Here is a 17,727-nt window from a genome sequence, read left to right as displayed (position 1 = left end):
TGTTGAGGGGTACAGCTCTGAGGGGTACAGCTCCCTCTCCACCTAACTACCCACCAACTTAGTAATAACAATCAAATATATGCCATACATCAGTATATTTCACCTGTACTCTCCTCCCTGTTCCCCTCTCTATCACCCCTCCTCCTCCTCTTTGTTCCTGTCTCTATCACCCCTCCTCCTCCTCATCCTCCTCCACCCTGTTCCTCTCTCTATCACCCCTCCTGCGCCTCCTCTCTGTTCCTGTCTCTATCACCCCTCCTCCTCCCTGTTCCTCTCTCCATCACCCCTCCTCCTCCCTTTTCCTCTCTCTGTCACCCCTCCTCCTCCCTTTTCCTCTCTCTATCACCCTCCTCCTCCTCTTCCTCCCTGTTCCTCTCTCTATCACCCCTCCTCTTCCTCCTCCTCCCTGTTCCTCTCTCTATCAACCCTCCTCCTCCCTGTTCCTCTCTCTATCAACCCTCCTCCTCCTCTTCCTCCCTGTTCCTCTCTCTATCAACCCTCCTCCTCCTCTTCCTCCCTGTTCCTCTCTCTATCACCCCTCCTCCTCCTCTTCCTCCCTGTTCCTCTCTCTATCACCCCTCCTCCTCCTCTTCCTCCCTGTTCCTTTCTCTATCACCCCTCCTCTTCCTCCTCCTCCCTGTTCCTCTCTCTATCACCCCTCCTCCACTTCTCTGTTCCTCTCTCTATCAACCCTCCTCCTCCCTGTTCCTCTCTCTATCACCCCTCCTCCTCCTCTTCCTCCCTGTTCCTCTCTCTATCACCCCTCCTCTTCCTCCTCCTCCCTGTTCCTTTCTCAATCACCCCTCCTCCTCCACTTCTCTGTTCCTCTCTCTATCACCCCTCCTCCTCCTCCTTCCCCTCTATATCTCCCCCCTATCACCCTCCTCCTCCCTGTTCCTCTCTCTATCACCCCTCCTCCTCCTCTTCCTCCCTGTTCCTCTCTCTATCACCCCTCCTCTTCCTCCTCCTCCCTGTTCCTTTCTCAATCACCCCTCCCTCCACTTCTCTGTTCCCCTCTATCACCCCTCCTCCTCCCCCTGTTCCCTCTATATCTCCCCCTATCACCCCTCCTCCTTCCTGTTCCTCTCTCTATCTCCCCTCTATCACCCCTCCTCCTCCTCTTCCTCCCTGTTCCTCTCTCTATCACCCCTCCTCTTCCTCCTCCTCCCTGTTCCTTTCTCTATCACCCCTCCTCCTCCTCTTACTCCCTGTTCCTCTCTCTATCTCCCCCCTATCACCCCTCCTCCTTCCTGTTCCTCTCTCTATCTCCCCTCTATCACCCCTCCTCCTCCTCTTCCTCCCTGTTCCTCCCTCTATCACCCCTCCTCTTCCTCCTCCTCCCTGTTCCTCTCTCTATCACCCCTCCTCCTCCTCTTCCTCCCTGTTCCTCTCTCTATCACCCCTCCTCTTCCTCCTCCTCCCTGTTCCTTTCTCTATCACCCCTCCTCCTCCACTTCTCTGTTCCTCTCTCTATCACCCCTCCTCCTCCTCTTCCTCCCTGTTCCTCTCTCTATCTCCCCCCTATCACCCCTCCTCCTCCCTGTTCCTCTCTCTATCTCCCCCCTATCACCCCTCCTCCTCCCTGTTCCTCTCTCTATCTCCCCGATCACCCCTCCCCCTCCTTCCTGTTCCCCTCTCTATCCTCCCCTATCACCCCTCCTCCTCCTCCCTGTTCCTCTCTCTATCTCCCCCTATCACCTCTCCTCCTCCCTGTTCCCCTCTCTATCTCCCCTCATCACCCCTCCTCCTCCCTGTTCCTCTCTCTATCTCCCCTCTATCACCCCCCCTCCTCCCTGTTCCTCTCTCTATCTCCCCCTATCACCCCTCCTCCTCCTCCCTGTTCCTCTCTCTATCTCCCCCTATCACCCCTCCTCCTCCTTGTTCCCCTCTCTATCTCCCCCATCACCCCACCTCCTCCCTGTTCCTCTCTCCATCTCCCCCATCCCCCCTCCTCCTCCCTGTTCCTCTCTCTATCTCCCCCATCCCCCCTCCTCCTCCCTGTTCCCCTCTATATCTCCCCACCTATCACTCCCTACCTCCTCCTCCCTCCATCCCTCCCACCTTCCCCATCCCTACCTCTCCCCCCACCAGGTTGAGGAACGGAGGCGGCTGGAGGTGCAGGGTGTGAGGCCCAGGGGGGGTCTGGATCTTACTGGCCTGCAGGCCCACGAGGCTCCCTGGGTCCAGGAAAGAACCCTACTGCAGCAGGAGGTCCGGTTGTTCAGACACAACACCATCATCTTCTATATGAAGCTACGCTGGATCCTTATGCACTGGAGGCTGGGGAAGAGGACAGAGGCAGGGGAGGAGACCGCACACGCAGAGGTGAGATGACTGGCTAGAGGTAGAGGCTGAACCCCAGATAGTTTAGTCTGGAGGCTGGGGAAGAGGACAGAGACAGGGGAGGAGACCACACTCAGAGGTGAGATGACTGGCTAGAGGTAGAGGCTGAACCCCAGGTAGTTTAGTCTGGAGGCTGGGGAAGAGGACAGAGACAGGGATCGCCGCAGTCAAGGATCGATAGGATAGTCAGTTTTATGAGGGTGTGTTTGGCAGCATGAGTGCAGGATGCTTTGTTGCGAAACAGGAAGCCGATTCTAGATTTAATTTTGGATTGGAGATGTTTAATGTGAGTCCGGAAGGAGAGTTTACAGTCTAACCAGACACCTAGGTATTTGTAGATGTCCACATATATAAGTCAGAGCCGTCCAGAGTAGTGATGCTGGACGGTCGGGCAGGTGCTGGTAGAGATTGGTTGAATAGCATACATTTAGTTTTACTTGCATTTAAGAGCAGTTGGAGGCCACGGAAGGAGTGTTGTATGGCATTGAAGCTCGTCTGGAGGTTAGTTAACACAGTGTCCAAAGAAGGGCCAGAAGTATACAGAATTGTGTCATCTGCGTAGAGGTGGATCAGAGAATCACCAGCAGCAAGAGCGACATCATTGATGTATACAGAGAAAAGAGTCGACCCGAGCATTGAACCCTGTGGCACCCCCATAGAGACTGCCAGAGGTCTGGACAACAGGCCCTCTGATTTGACACACTGAACTCTGTTTGAGAAGTAGTTGGTGAACCTGGCGAGGCAGTCATTTGAGAAACCAAGGCTGTATATTCTGCCGATAAGAATGTGGTGATTGACAGAGTCGAAAGCCTTGGCCAGGTCATTGTCTCTTATCGATGGAGGTTAGGATATCGTTTATGACCTTGAGCTGAGATGCACCCATGACCAGCTTGGAAACCAGAGTACATAACGTAGAAGGTACGCTGTGATTCGAAATGGTCGGTAATCTGTTTGTTAACCTGTTGCGACGAGCAATCCTGTATCCAGGATCCTATTTATAGCCTCAAGCTCATTACCATAACGCAACGTTAACTATTCATGAAAATCGCAAATGAAATGAAATAAATATATTTGCTCTCAAGCTTAGCCTTTTGTTAACAACACTGTCATTTCAGATTTTCAAAATATGCTTTTGAACCATAGCTAAACAAGCATTTGTGTAAGAGCATTGATAGCCTAGCATAGCATTAAGCCTAGCATTCAGCATGCAACATTTTCACAAAAACAAGAAAAGCATTCAAATAAAATCATTTACCTTTGAAGAACTTCAGATGTTTTCAATGAGGAGACTCTCAGTTAGATAGCAAATGTTCAGTTTTTCCAAAAAGATTATTTGTGTAGGACAAATCGCTCCGTTTTGTTCATCATGTTTGGGTAAGAAAAAAACCGAAAATTAAGTCATTACAACGCGAACTTTTTTCCAAATTAACTCCATAATATCGACAGAAACATGGCAAACGTTGTTTAGAATCAATCCTCAAGGTGTTTTTCACATATCTATCGATGATAAATCATTCGTGGCAGTTTGGTTTCTCCCTGAAGAAATGGAACGCGCATGGACCTGGAGATTACGCAATAATTTCGACGGAGGACACCGGGCGGACACCTGGTAAATGTAGTCTCTTATGGTCAATCTTCCAATGATATGCCTACAAATATGTCACAATGACCTTACAAAGGCAGGGTAGGATAGATATAGGTCTGTAGCAGTTTGCGTCTAGTGTCACCCCTTTGAAGAGGGGGATGACCGCGGCAGCTTTCCAGTCTTTGGGGATCTCAGACGATACGAAAGAGAGGTTGAATAGGCTAGTAATATGTGTTGCATGTTTTGACTGATCATTTTAGAAAGAAAGGGTCCAGATTGTCTAGCCCGGCTGATTTGTAGGGGTCCAGATTTTGCAGATCTTTCAGAACATCAGCTGTCTGGATTTGGGTGAAAGAGAAATGGGGGAGGTTTGGGCAAGTTGAGGTGGCGGGTGCAGTGCTGTTGGCCAGGGTAGGCGTAGCCAGGTGGAAAGCATGGTCAGCTGTAGAAAAATGTGGAATTCTCAATTATCGTGGATTTATCGGTGATCACAGTATTTCCGCCTCAGTGCTGTGGGCAGCTGGGAGGAGGTGCCGTAGCCATGAAAACATTTCTGACAGTGGTTGGGAACAATTTCTCCAGAGGCACTCCACACAGGCTCTAAACCTTCCAATCAAACCAAAAGCCAGTCACTTAGGGAAGTAGGCTTGAGCGGAGTACATTTGGTTAGACCAATCCATGAATAACAGCAAGGCTGGAGAAAAAGCCTGCATTCCCAATAGTTTTCCAGGAGGAGGGTTGACATCTAGCTCAAGGATTGGCTTGTTTGATTGGCTTGTTTGATTGGTCAACTGAGTGATTGATTGACTGACTTTCAGTTTGTTGGTTGTTAGTTAGTTTATTGGTGTACTGCTCCTTTCCTTGCTTTGATGTTGGCTATAATAACCTTGTTATTGTCGGCTATAATAACCGTGTTATTGTCGGCTATAATAACCTTGTTATTGTCGGCTATAATAACCTTGTTATTGTTAACTATAATAACCTTGTTATTGTCGGCTATAATAACCTTGTTATTGTCGGCTATAATAACCGTGTTATTGTCAACTATAATAACCTTGTTATTGTCGGCTATAATAACCTTGTTATTGTCGGCTATAATAACCTTGTTATTGTCAACTATAATAACCTTGTTATTGTCGGCTATAATAACCTCGTTATTGCCGGCTATAATAACCTTGTTATTGTCAACTATAATAACCTTGTTACTGTCGGCTATAATAACCTTGTTATTGTCGGCTATAATAACCTCGTTATTGTCGGCTTTAATAACCTCGTTATTGTCGGCTATAATAACCTTGTTATTGTCGGCTATAATAACCTTGTTATTGTCGGCTATAATAACCTTGTTATTGTCGGCTATAATAACCTTGGTATTGTCAACTATAATAACCTTGTTATTGTTGGCTATAATAAATAACCTTGTTATTCCATGTCTTGTTTGTCGCAGTATGAGAAGTTGGAGGGTATTCCAGAGCTGATCTTGGAGCATGGAGAGGGAGAGACGGAGAGAGAGGACAGGGAAAGGTCGTGTACCCAGCTACCCCAGAGAGACAGCCCCGAGCCTGGCCCCACAACCCAACTCCCCTCCACTGAACGCCTGCAGCACCAGACACAGGTAGGGTACAATGGATTTCTAGCTGTTGATACACTCCAAACCCTGGATTAAACTCTGGATTAAAAGGCACTTTGGATGAGTGCAAAGTCTGTTCAAGTTCAGTGGAGTTCAATGATCCCTCGAACATGTTATAGAACAGACCTCAACAGAACATGTTATACAACAGACCTCAACAGAACATGTTATACAACAGACCTCAACAGAACATGTTATACAACAGACCTCAACAGAACATGTTATACAACAGACCTCAACAGAACACGTTATAGAACAGACCACAACAGAACATGTTATACAACAGACCTCAACAGAACATGTTATAGAACAGACCTCAACAGAACATGTTATACAACAGACCACAACAGAACATGTTATAGAACAGACCTCAACAGAACATGTTATAGAACAGACCACAACAGAACATGTTATACAACAGACCTCAACAGAACATGTTATACAACAGACCACAACAGAACATGTTATAGAACAGACCTCAACAGAACATGTTATAGAACAGACCACAACAGAACATGTTATAGAACAGACCTCAACGGACCTCAACAGAACATGTTATACAACAGACATCAACAGAACATGTTATACAACAGACCTCAACAGAACATGTTATACAACAGACCACAACAGAACATGTTATAGAACAGACCTCAACAGAACATGTTATAGAACAGACCACAACAGAACATGTTATACAACAGACCTCAACAGAACATGTTATAGAACAGACCTCAACGGACCTCAACAGAACATGTTATACAACAGACATCAACAGACCACAACAGAACATGTTATAGAACAGACCTCAACAGAACATGTTATAGAACAGACCTCAACGGACCTCAACAGAACATGTTATAGAACAGACCTCAACAGAACATGTTATACAACAGACCTCAACAGAACATGTTATAGAACAGACCTCAACAGGCCACAACAGAACATGTTATACAACAGACCACAACAGAACATGTTATACAACAGACCACAACAGAACATGTTATAGAACAGACCTCAACAGAACATGTTATAGAACAGACCTCAACAGAACATGTTATAGAACAGACCACAACAGACCACAACAGAACCTGTTATACAACAGACCACAACAGACCACAACAGAACATGTTATACAACAGACCACAACAGACCACAACAGAACATGTTATACAACAGACCTCAACAGAGACTAGAACATGTTGTACAACAGACCTCAACAGAACATGTTATACAACAGACCTCAACAGAACATGTTATAGAACAGACCACAACAGAACATGTTATAGAACAGACCACAACGGAACATGTTATACAACAGACCACAACGGAACATGTTATACAACAGACCACAACAGAACATGTTATAGAACAGACCACAACAGAACATGTTATACAACAGACCACAACAGAACATGTTATACAACATACCACAACAGAACATGTTATAGAACAGACCTCAACAGAACATGTTATAGAACAGACCTCAACAGGCCACAACAGAACATGTTATACAACAGACCACAACAGAACATGTTATAGAACAGACCTCAACAGAACATGTTATAGAACAGACCACAACGGAACATGTTATAGAACAGACCACAACAGAACATGTTATAGAACAGACCACAACAGAACATGTTATAGAACAGACCACAACAGACCACAACAGAACATGTTATACAACAGAACATGTTATACAACAGACCTCAACAGAACATGTTATAGAACAGACCACAACAGAACATGTTATACAACAGACCACAACAGAACATGTTATAGAACAGACCACAACAGAACATGTTATACAACAGACCACAACAGAACATGTTATAGAACAGACCACAACAGAACATGTTATACAACAGACCACAACAGAACATGTTATACAACAGACCACAACAGAACATGTTATAGAACAGACCACAACAGAACATGTTATACAACAGACCACAACAGAACATGTTATAGAACAGACCACAACAGAACATGTTATACAACAGACCACAACAGAACATGTTATACAACAGACCTCAACGGAACATGTTATAGAACAGACCACAACAGAGACTAGAACATGTTATACAACAGACCACAACAGACCACAACAGAACATGTTATACAACAGACCTCAACAGAACATGTTATATAACAGACCACAACAGAACATGTTATAGAACAGACCTCAACGGACCACAACAGACCACAACAGGCCACAACAGACCACAACGGAACATGTTATACAACAGACCACAACAGAACATGTTATAGAACAGACCTCAACAGAACATGTTATACAACAGACCACAACAGACCATGTTATAGAACAGACCTCAACAGAACATGTTATAGAACAGACCTCAACAGAACATGTTATAGAACAGACCACAACAGAACATGTTATACAACAGACCTCAACAGAACATGTTATAGAACAGACCTCAACAGAACATGTTATAGAACAGAACACAACAGAGACTAGAACATGTTGTACAACAGACCTCAACAGAACATGTTATAGAACAGACCTCAACAGAACACAACAGAGACTAGAACAGACCTCAACAGAACATGTTATAGAACAGACCACAACAGACCTCAACAGAACATGTTATAGAACAGACCACAACAGACCACAACAGAACATGTTATAGAACAGACCACAACAGAACATGTTATACAACAGACCACAACAGACCACAACAGAACATGTTATAGAACAGACCTCAACAGAACATGTTATAGAACAGACCTCAACAGAACATGTTATAGAACAGACCTCAACAGAACATGTTATAGAACAGACCACAACAGACCTCAACAGAACATGTTATAGAACAGACCTCAACAGACCACAACAGAACATGTTATACAACAGACCACAACAGACCACAACAGAACATGTTATACAACAGACCACAACAGACCACAACAGAACATGTTATAGAACAGACCACAACAGAACATGTTATAGAACAGACCACAACAGAACATGTTATAGAACAGACCACAACAGAACATGTTATAGAACAGACCTCAACAGAACATGTTATACAACATACCACAACAGAACATGTTATACAACAGGCCACAACAGAACATTTTATAGAACAGAACACAACAGAACATGTTATACAACAGACCACAACAGAACATGTTATAGAACAGACCACAACAGAACATGTTATACAACAGACCTCAACAGACCACAACAGAACATGTTATAGAACAGAACACAACAGAGACTAGAACATGTTGTACAACAGACCACAACAGAACATGTTATAGAACAGACCTCAACAGAACACAACAGAGACTAGAACATGTTCTAGAACAGACCTCAACAGAACATGTTATAGAACAGACCACAACAGACCACAACAGAACATGTTATACAACAGACCTCAACAGAACATGTTATACAACAGACCACAACAGAACATGTTATAGAACAGACCTCAACAGAACATGTTATAGAACAGACCTCAACAGAACATGTTATACAACAGACCACAACAGAACATGTTATACAACAGACCTCAACAGAACATGTTATAGAACAGACCTCAACAGAACATGTTATAGAACAGACCTCAACAGAACATGTTATAGAACAGACCACAACAGAACACAACAGAGACTAGAAAATGTTATAGAACAGACCACAACAGAACACAACAGAGACTAGAACATGTTATAGAACAGACCTCAACAGAACACAACAGAGACTAGAAAATGTTAAAGAACAGACCACAACAGAACATGTTATAGAACAGACCACAACAGAACATGTTATAGAACAGACCACAACAGAACATGTTATACAACAGACCACAACGGAACATGTTATAGAACAGACAACAACAGAACATGTTATAGAACAGACCACAACAGACCACAACAGAACATGTTATACAACAGACCACAACAGAACATGTTATACAACATACCACAACAGAACATGTTATACAACAGACCACAACAGAACATGTTATAGAACAGACCACAACAGAACATGTTATAGAACAGACCACAACAGACCACAACAGAACATGTTATAGAACAGACCACAACAGACCACAACAGAACATGTTATACAACAGACCTCAACAGAACATGTTATAGAACAGACCTCAACAGAACATGTTATAGAACATACCACAACAGAACATGTTATATAACAGACCACAACAGAACATGTTATAGAACAGACCACAACAGAACATGTTATAGAACAGACCACAACAGACCACAACAGAACATGTTATAGAACAGACCACAACAGACCACAACAGAACATGTTATACAACAGACCACAACAGACCACAACAGAACATGTTATACAACAGACCACAACAGACCTCAACAGAACATGTTATAGAACAGACCACAACAGAACATGTTATACAACAGACCTCAACAGAACATGTTATACAACAGACCACAACAGAACATGTTATACAACAGACCTCAACAGAACATGTTATAGAACAGACCACAACAGACCTCAACAGAACATGTTATAGAACAGACCACAACAGAACATGTTATAGAACAGACCTCAACAGAACATGTTATAGAACAGACCACAACAGACCACAACAGAACATGTTATACAACAGACCACAACAGACCACAACAGAACATGTTATACAACAGACCTCAACAGAACATGTTATACAACAGAACATATTATACAACAGAACACAACAGAACATGTTATACAACAGACCACAACAGACCACAACAGAACATGTTATAGAACAGACCTCAACAGAACATGTTATACAACATACCACAACAGAACATGTTATACAACAGACCACAACAGAACATGTTATACAACAGACCACAACAGAACATGTTATAGAACAGACCTCAACAGACCACAACAGAACATGTTATAGAACAGAACACAACAGAACATGTTATACAACAGACCACAACAGAACATGTTATAGAACAGACCTCAACAGAACATGTTATACAACAGACCTCAACAGACCTCAACAGAACATGTTATAGAACAGACCTCAACAGAACACAACAGAGACTAGAACATGTTCTATAACAGACCTCAACAGAACATGTTATAGAACAGACCACAACAGACCACAACAGAGACTAGAACATGTTCTAGAACAGACCTCAACAGAACATGTTATACAACAGACCACAACAGACCACAACAGAACATGTTATACAACGGAACATGTTATAGAACAGACCACAACAGAACATGTTATACAACAGACCTCAACAGAACATGTTATATAACAGACCACAACAGAACATGTTATAGACCAGACCTCAACAGAACATGTTATAGAACAGACCACAACAGAACATGTTATAGAACAGACCACAACAGAACATGTTATAGAACAGACCTCAACAGAACATGTTATACAACATACCACAACAGAACATGTTATACAACAGGCCACAACAGAACATGTTATAGAACAGAACACAACAGAACATGTTATACAACAGACCACAACAGAACATGTTATAGAACAGACCACAACAGAACATGTTATACAACAGACCTCAACAGAACATGTTATAGAACAGACCTCAACAGAACATGTTATAGAACAGAACACAACAGAACATGTTATACAACAGACCACAACAGACCACAACAGAACATGTTATAGAACAGACCACAACAGAACATGTTATACAACAGACCTCAACAGACCACAACAGAACATGTTATAGAACAGAACACAACAGAGACTAGAACATGTTGTACAACAGACCTCAACAGAACATGTTATAGAACAGACCTCAACAGAACACAACAGAGACTAGAACATGTTCTAGAACAGACCTCAACAGAACATGTTATAGAACAGACCACAACAGACCACAACAGAGACTAGAACATGTTATAGAACAGACCTCAACAGAACATGTTATAGAACAGACCACAACAGAGACTAGGACATGTTATAGAACAGACCTCAACAGAACATGTTATAGAACAGACCACAACAGAACACAACAGAGACTAGAAAATGTTATAGAACAGACCACAACAGAACACAACAGAGACTAGAACATGTTATAGAACAGACCTCAACAGAAAACAACAGAGACTAGAAAATGTTAAAGAACAGACCACAACAGAACACAACAGAGACTAGAACATGTTATAGAACAGACCTCAACAGAACACAAGAGACTAGAACATGTTATAGAACAGACCTCAACAGAACACAACAGAGACTAGAACATGTTATAGAACAGACCTCAACAGAACGTGGTATAGAACAGACCTCAACAGAACATGTTATAGAACAGAACACAACAGAGACTAGAACATATTATAGAACAGACCTCAACAGAACACAACAGAGAATAGAACATGTTATAGAATAGACCTCAACAGAACATGTTATAGAACAGACCACAACAGAACATGTTATAGAACAGACCTCAACAGAACGTGTTATAGAACAGACCACAACAGAACATGTTATAGAACAGACCTCAACAGACCTCAACAGAACATGTTCTAGAACAGACCTCAACAGAACATGTTATAGAACAGACCTCAACAGAACATGTTATAGAACAGACCTCAACGGAACACAACAGAGACTAGAACATGTTCTAGAACAGACCTCAACAGAACATGTTATAGAACAGACCTCAACAGAACATGTTATAGAACAGAACACAACAGAGACTAGAAAATGTTATAGAACAGACCACAACAGAACACAACAGAGACTAGAACATGTTATAGAACAGACCTCAACAGAACACAACAGAGACTAGAAAATGTTATAGAACAGACCACAACAGAACACAACAGAGACTAGAACATATTATAGAACAGACCTCAACAGAACACAACAGAGAATAGAACATGTTATAGAATAGACCTCAACAGAACATGTTATAGAACAGACCACAACAGAACATGTTATAGAACAGACCTCAACAGAACGTGTTATAGAACAGACCACAACAGAACATGTTATAGAACAGACCTCAACAGACCTCAACAGAACATGTTCTAGAACAGACCTCAACAGAACATGTTATAGATCAGACCTCAACAGAACATGTTATAGAACAGACCTCAACAGAACATGTTATAGAACAGACCTCAACATAACACAACAGAGACTAGAACATGTTCTAGAACAGACCTCAACAGAACATGTTATAGAACAGACCTCAACAGAACATGTTATAGAACAGAACACAACAGAGACTAGAAAATGTTATAGAACAGAACACAACAGAGACTAGAACATGTTATAGAACAGACCTCAACAGAACACAACAGAGACTAGAAAATGTTATAGAACAGACCACAACAGAGACTAGAACATGTTATAGAATAGACCTCAACAGAACACAACAGAGACTAGAACATGTTATAGAACAGACCTCAACAGAACATGTTATAGAACAGACCTCAACAGAACACAACAGAGACTAGAACGTGTTATAGAACAGACCTCAACAGAACATGTTATAGAACAGAACACAACAGAGACTAGAACAGACCTCAACAGAACACAACAGAGACTAGAACATGTTATAGAACAGACCTCAACAGAACGTGGTATAGAACAGACCTCAACAGAACATGTTATAGAACAGACCACAACAGAACATGTTATAGAACAGACCACAACAGAACATGTTATACAACAGACCACAACAGAACATGTTATAGAACAGACCACAACAGAGACTAGAACATGTTATAGAACAGACCTCAACAGAACATGTTATAGAACAGACCACAACAGAAACTAGAACATGTTATAGAACAGACCACAACAGAACATGTTATAGAACAGACCACAACAGAAACTAGAACATGTTATAGAACAGACCTCAACAGAACATGTTATAGAACAGACCACAACAGAAACTAGAACATGTTATAGAACAGACCTCAACAGAACATGTTATAGAACAGACCTCAACAGAACATGTTATAGAACAGAACACAACAGAGACTAGAACAGACCTCAACAGAACATAACAGAGACTAGAACATGTTATAGAACAGACCTCAACAGAACGTGGTATAGAACAGACCTCAACAGAACATGTTATAGAACAGACCACAACAGAACATGTTATAGAACAGACCACAACAGAGACTAGAACATGTTATAGAACAGACCTCAACAGAACATGTTATAGAACAGACCACAACAGAAACTAGAACATGTTATAGAACAGACCACAACAGAACATGTTATAGAACAGACCACAACAGAAACTAGAACATGTTATAGAACAGACCTCAACAGAACATGTTATAGAACAGACCACAACAGAAACTAGAACATGTTATAGAACAGACCTCAACAGAACATGTTATAGAACAGACCACAACAGAAACTAGAACATGTTATAGAACAGACCTCAACAGAACCCTTGTACTAACGTACATATTATCCATCAAGCCAGAATATAGTATGATCTTTTCTGGTGTGATGTGTGTAGATCAACGTGAACATTATGGCTTGTTCCCGTTTGGTTCTTCCTCCCCCGCTCCTCCTCTCCAGGTGGGTGAGAACCGTAGGGTGCTCCAGGCAGTGCGCTCCCTGTTAGAGGAGTTCAGGTTAGAGTTGAGGGAGGAGGAGAACAGGAGGTGCCAGCTGCAGCAGATCTATGCTAATGACAAAGCTTCCTGGGAGGTCAAATGGGCAGAGATGAAGTGTCACGTCGCTCAGGTAACACACGCGCACACGCACACACACACACACAGAGGCAGACAGACAGACAGACAGACAGACAGACAGACAGACAGACAGACAGACAGACAGACAGACAGACAGACAGACAGACAGACCCACCCACCCACCCTTAGAAAAAGGGTTCCATAAGGTTTATTTGGCTGACCCCATAGGATAACCCTTTTTGGTTCCAGGTAAAACCCTTTTTGGTTCCAGGTCGAACTCTTTTCGATTTCATATAGTTCTACCTGGAACCAAAAAAGGGTTCTACCTGGAACCAAAAAGGGTTCTACCTGGAACCAAAAAAGGGTTCTACCTGGAACCAAAAAGGGTTATTCAAAAGGTTCTCCTATGGGCACAGACAAAATAACCATTTTAGGTTCTAGTCCAGTAAGACGAGGGGTGGGTGTGTCTATTTGTCAATGTCAGCTGGTGTGGAATGTCTAATATCAAAGAAGTCTCAAGGTATTGCTCGCCTGAGGTAGAGTACCTCATGATAAGCTGTAGACCACACCATCTACCAAGGGAGTTTTCATCTATGTTATTCGTAGCCATCTATTTACTACCACAGACTGATGCTGGCACTAAGACCGCACTCAACGAGCTGTATAGAAAAAATATATGTACAGTGTGTGAAAATGTAGAAGAGTAGGCCACAGAGGCGAATAAATAGGCCACAGAGGCTAAATAATTACAATTTGGCATTAACACTGGAGTGATAGATGTGCAGATGATGATGTGCAAGTAGAGATACTGGGGTGCAAAAGAGCAAGAAGATAAATTACAATCTGGGGATGAGTTAGTTGGATGGGCTATTTACAGACGGGCTATGTACAGGTACAGTGATCGGTGAGCTGCTCTGACAGCTGATGCTTAAAGTTAGAGAGGGAGATATAAGTCTCCAGCTTCAGTGATTTTTGTAATTCGTTCCAGTCATTGGCAGCAGAGAACTGGAAGGAAAGGCGGCCAAAGGAATTGTTGGCTTTGGGAACCAGTGAAATATACCTGCTGGAGCGCCTGTTACGGATGGGTGTTGCTATGGTGACCAGTGAAATATACCTGCTGGAGCGGATGGGTGTTGCTATGGTGACCAGTGGAATATACCTGCTGGAGCGCCTGTTACGGATGGGTGTTGTTATGGTGACCAGTGAAATATACCTGCTGGAGCGCGTGCTATGGGTGGGTGTTGTTATCGTGACCAGTGAAATATACCTGCTGGAGCGGGTGCTACGGGTGGGTGTTGTTATCGTGACCAGTGAAATATACCTGCTGGAGCGCGTGCTACTGGTGGGTGTTGCTATGGTGACCAGTGAGCTGAAATAAGGCGGGGCTTTACCTAGCAAAGACTTATAGATGATCTGGAGCCAGTGGGTTTGGCGACGAATCTGTAGCAAGGGCCAGCCAACGAGAGCATACAGGTCGCAGTGGTGGGTAGTATATGGGGCTTTGGTGACAAAACAGATGGCACTGTAATATACTACATCCAGTTTTCTGAGTAGAGTGTTGGAGGCTATTTTGTAAATGTCATCGCCGAAGTCAAGGATCGGTAGGATAGTCAGTTTTACGAGGGTATGTTTGGCAGCATGAGTGAATGAGGCTTTGTTGCGAAATAGGAAGCCAATTATAAATTTAATTTTGGATTGGAAGGAGAGTTTACAGTCTAACCAGACACCTAGGTATTTGTAGTTGTCCACAAGTCAGAACCGTCCAGATTAGTTGTAAGTCGCTCTGGATAAGAGCGTCTGCTAAATGACTTAAATGTAAATGTAAATGTAAATTAGTAATGCTAGCCGGGCGGGCGGGTGCAGGCAGCAATCGTTTGAAGAGCATGCATTTAATTTTACTAGCATTTAAAAGCAGTTGGAGGCCACGGAAGGAGTGTTGTATGACGTTGAAGCTCGTTTAGAGGTTTGTTAACACGGTGTCCAAAGAAGGGCCAGAAGTATTTGCTGCATGGGTTGCAGAGCTGTTGACTGGGGTAGCCAGGTGGAACGCATGGCCAGCCGTAGAAATTTGCTGATTTGAAATGATCTATTATCGTGTATTTATTGGTGGTGACAGTGTTTCCTACCCTCAGTGCAGTGGGCAGCTGGGAGGAGGTGCTCTTATTCTCCATGGACTTTACAGTGTCCCAGAACTTTTTGCTATTAGTGCTACAGGATGTAAATTTCTGTTTAAAAAGCTTAGCTTTCCTAACTGACTGAGTATATTGGTTCCTGACTTCCCTGAAAAGTTGCATATCGCGGGGGCTATTCGATGCTAATGCAGAACGCCACAGGATGTTTTTGTGCTGGTCAAGGGCAGTCAAATCTGGGGTGAACCAAGTGCTATATCTGTTCTTAGTTCCACATTTTTTAAATGGGGCTTATTTAAGATGGTGAGGAATGCACTTTTATAGAGCAACCAGGCATCCTCTCCTGACGGGATGAGGTCAATATCCTGCCAGGATACCCGGGCCAGGTCGATTAGAAAGGCCTGCTCGCTGAAGGGTTTTAGGGAGCGTTTGACAGTGATGAGGGGTGGTCGTTTGACCGCAGACCCATAGCGGATGCAGGCAATGAGGCAGTGATCGCTGAGATCCTGATTGAAGACAGCAGAGGTGTATTTAGAGGGCAAGTTGGTCAGGATGTTATCTAAGAGGTTGCCCATGGTAATGGATTTAGGGTTGTACCTGGTAGGTTCCTTGATAATTTGTGTGAGATTGAGGGCATCTAGCTTAGATTGTAGGATGGCCGGCGTGTTAATCGTATCCCAGTTTAGGTCACCTAACAGTATGAACTCTGAAGATAGATGGGGGGCAATCAATTCATATATGGTGTCCAGGGCACAGCTTGGGGTTGAGGGAGGTCTATAACAGGCGGCAACAGTGAGAGACTTGTTTCTGGAAAGGTGGATTTTTAAAAGTAGAAGCTCGAATTGTTTGGGCACAGACCTGAATAGTATGTCAGAACTCTGCAGGCTATCTTTGCAGTAGATTGCAACTTCACCCCCTTTGGCAGTTCTATCTTGTCATGAAATGTTGTAGTTGGGGATGTAAATTTCAGGATTTTTGGTGGCCTTCCTATGCCAGGATTCAGACACGGGTAGGACTGGTGGACCTCTTCGGCTAGCCGGGAGATGGACCTAGCTCGAGGCTAGCTCAAGCCAGGAGTAGCCACTCGGATTGCAGCTAGCTAGCTGCGATGATCCAGTGCAAAGGTTCAAAGGTTGCGGTAGAAATCCGGAGATGTGGAAGAGAAAAAGCAGTCCGATATGCTCTGGGTTGATATCGTGCTGTGCAGACTGGCAAGTATTGACTGAGCTGAGGCTTGCTGGTGTCCGAGTTAACGGTGAAGACCGCTAGCAGTGGCTAACTGACTACTATCTACCATTTCTAACAGCATGTCACATGTGCAATCAGAAGAAAAAAAACTCTAGACCACCTTTACTCCACACAGAGACGCATA

The 17,727-nt window shown here is 43.2% G+C and overlaps 1 protein-coding gene across 1 annotated transcript in view; it reads left to right on the top strand.

The window, feature by feature from the left end:
- LOC115127644 (microtubule cross-linking factor 1-like) overlaps positions 1–17,727 on the top strand; it is a 52,158-nt gene that overhangs the window by 1,105 nt on the left and 33,326 nt on the right. Inside the window, exons 3-5 of the mRNA XM_065015122.1 lie at positions 2,092–2,325; positions 5,376–5,543; positions 14,111–14,278. Coding sequence (XP_064871194.1) covers positions 2,092–2,325; positions 5,376–5,543; positions 14,111–14,278 — 570 coding nt within the window. The remainder of the gene's footprint in view (positions 1–2,091; positions 2,326–5,375; positions 5,544–14,110; positions 14,279–17,727) is intronic.

The sequence above is a fragment of the Oncorhynchus nerka genome, unplaced genomic scaffold (assembly GCF_034236695.1).
Source record: "Oncorhynchus nerka isolate Pitt River unplaced genomic scaffold, Oner_Uvic_2.0 unplaced_scaffold_1675, whole genome shotgun sequence".
In the NCBI taxonomy this organism is placed as follows: domain Eukaryota; kingdom Metazoa; phylum Chordata; class Actinopteri; order Salmoniformes; family Salmonidae; genus Oncorhynchus; species Oncorhynchus nerka.
The sequence above is the reverse complement of the archived record's forward strand: the minus strand, read 5'-3'. Positions and strand labels throughout refer to the sequence as shown.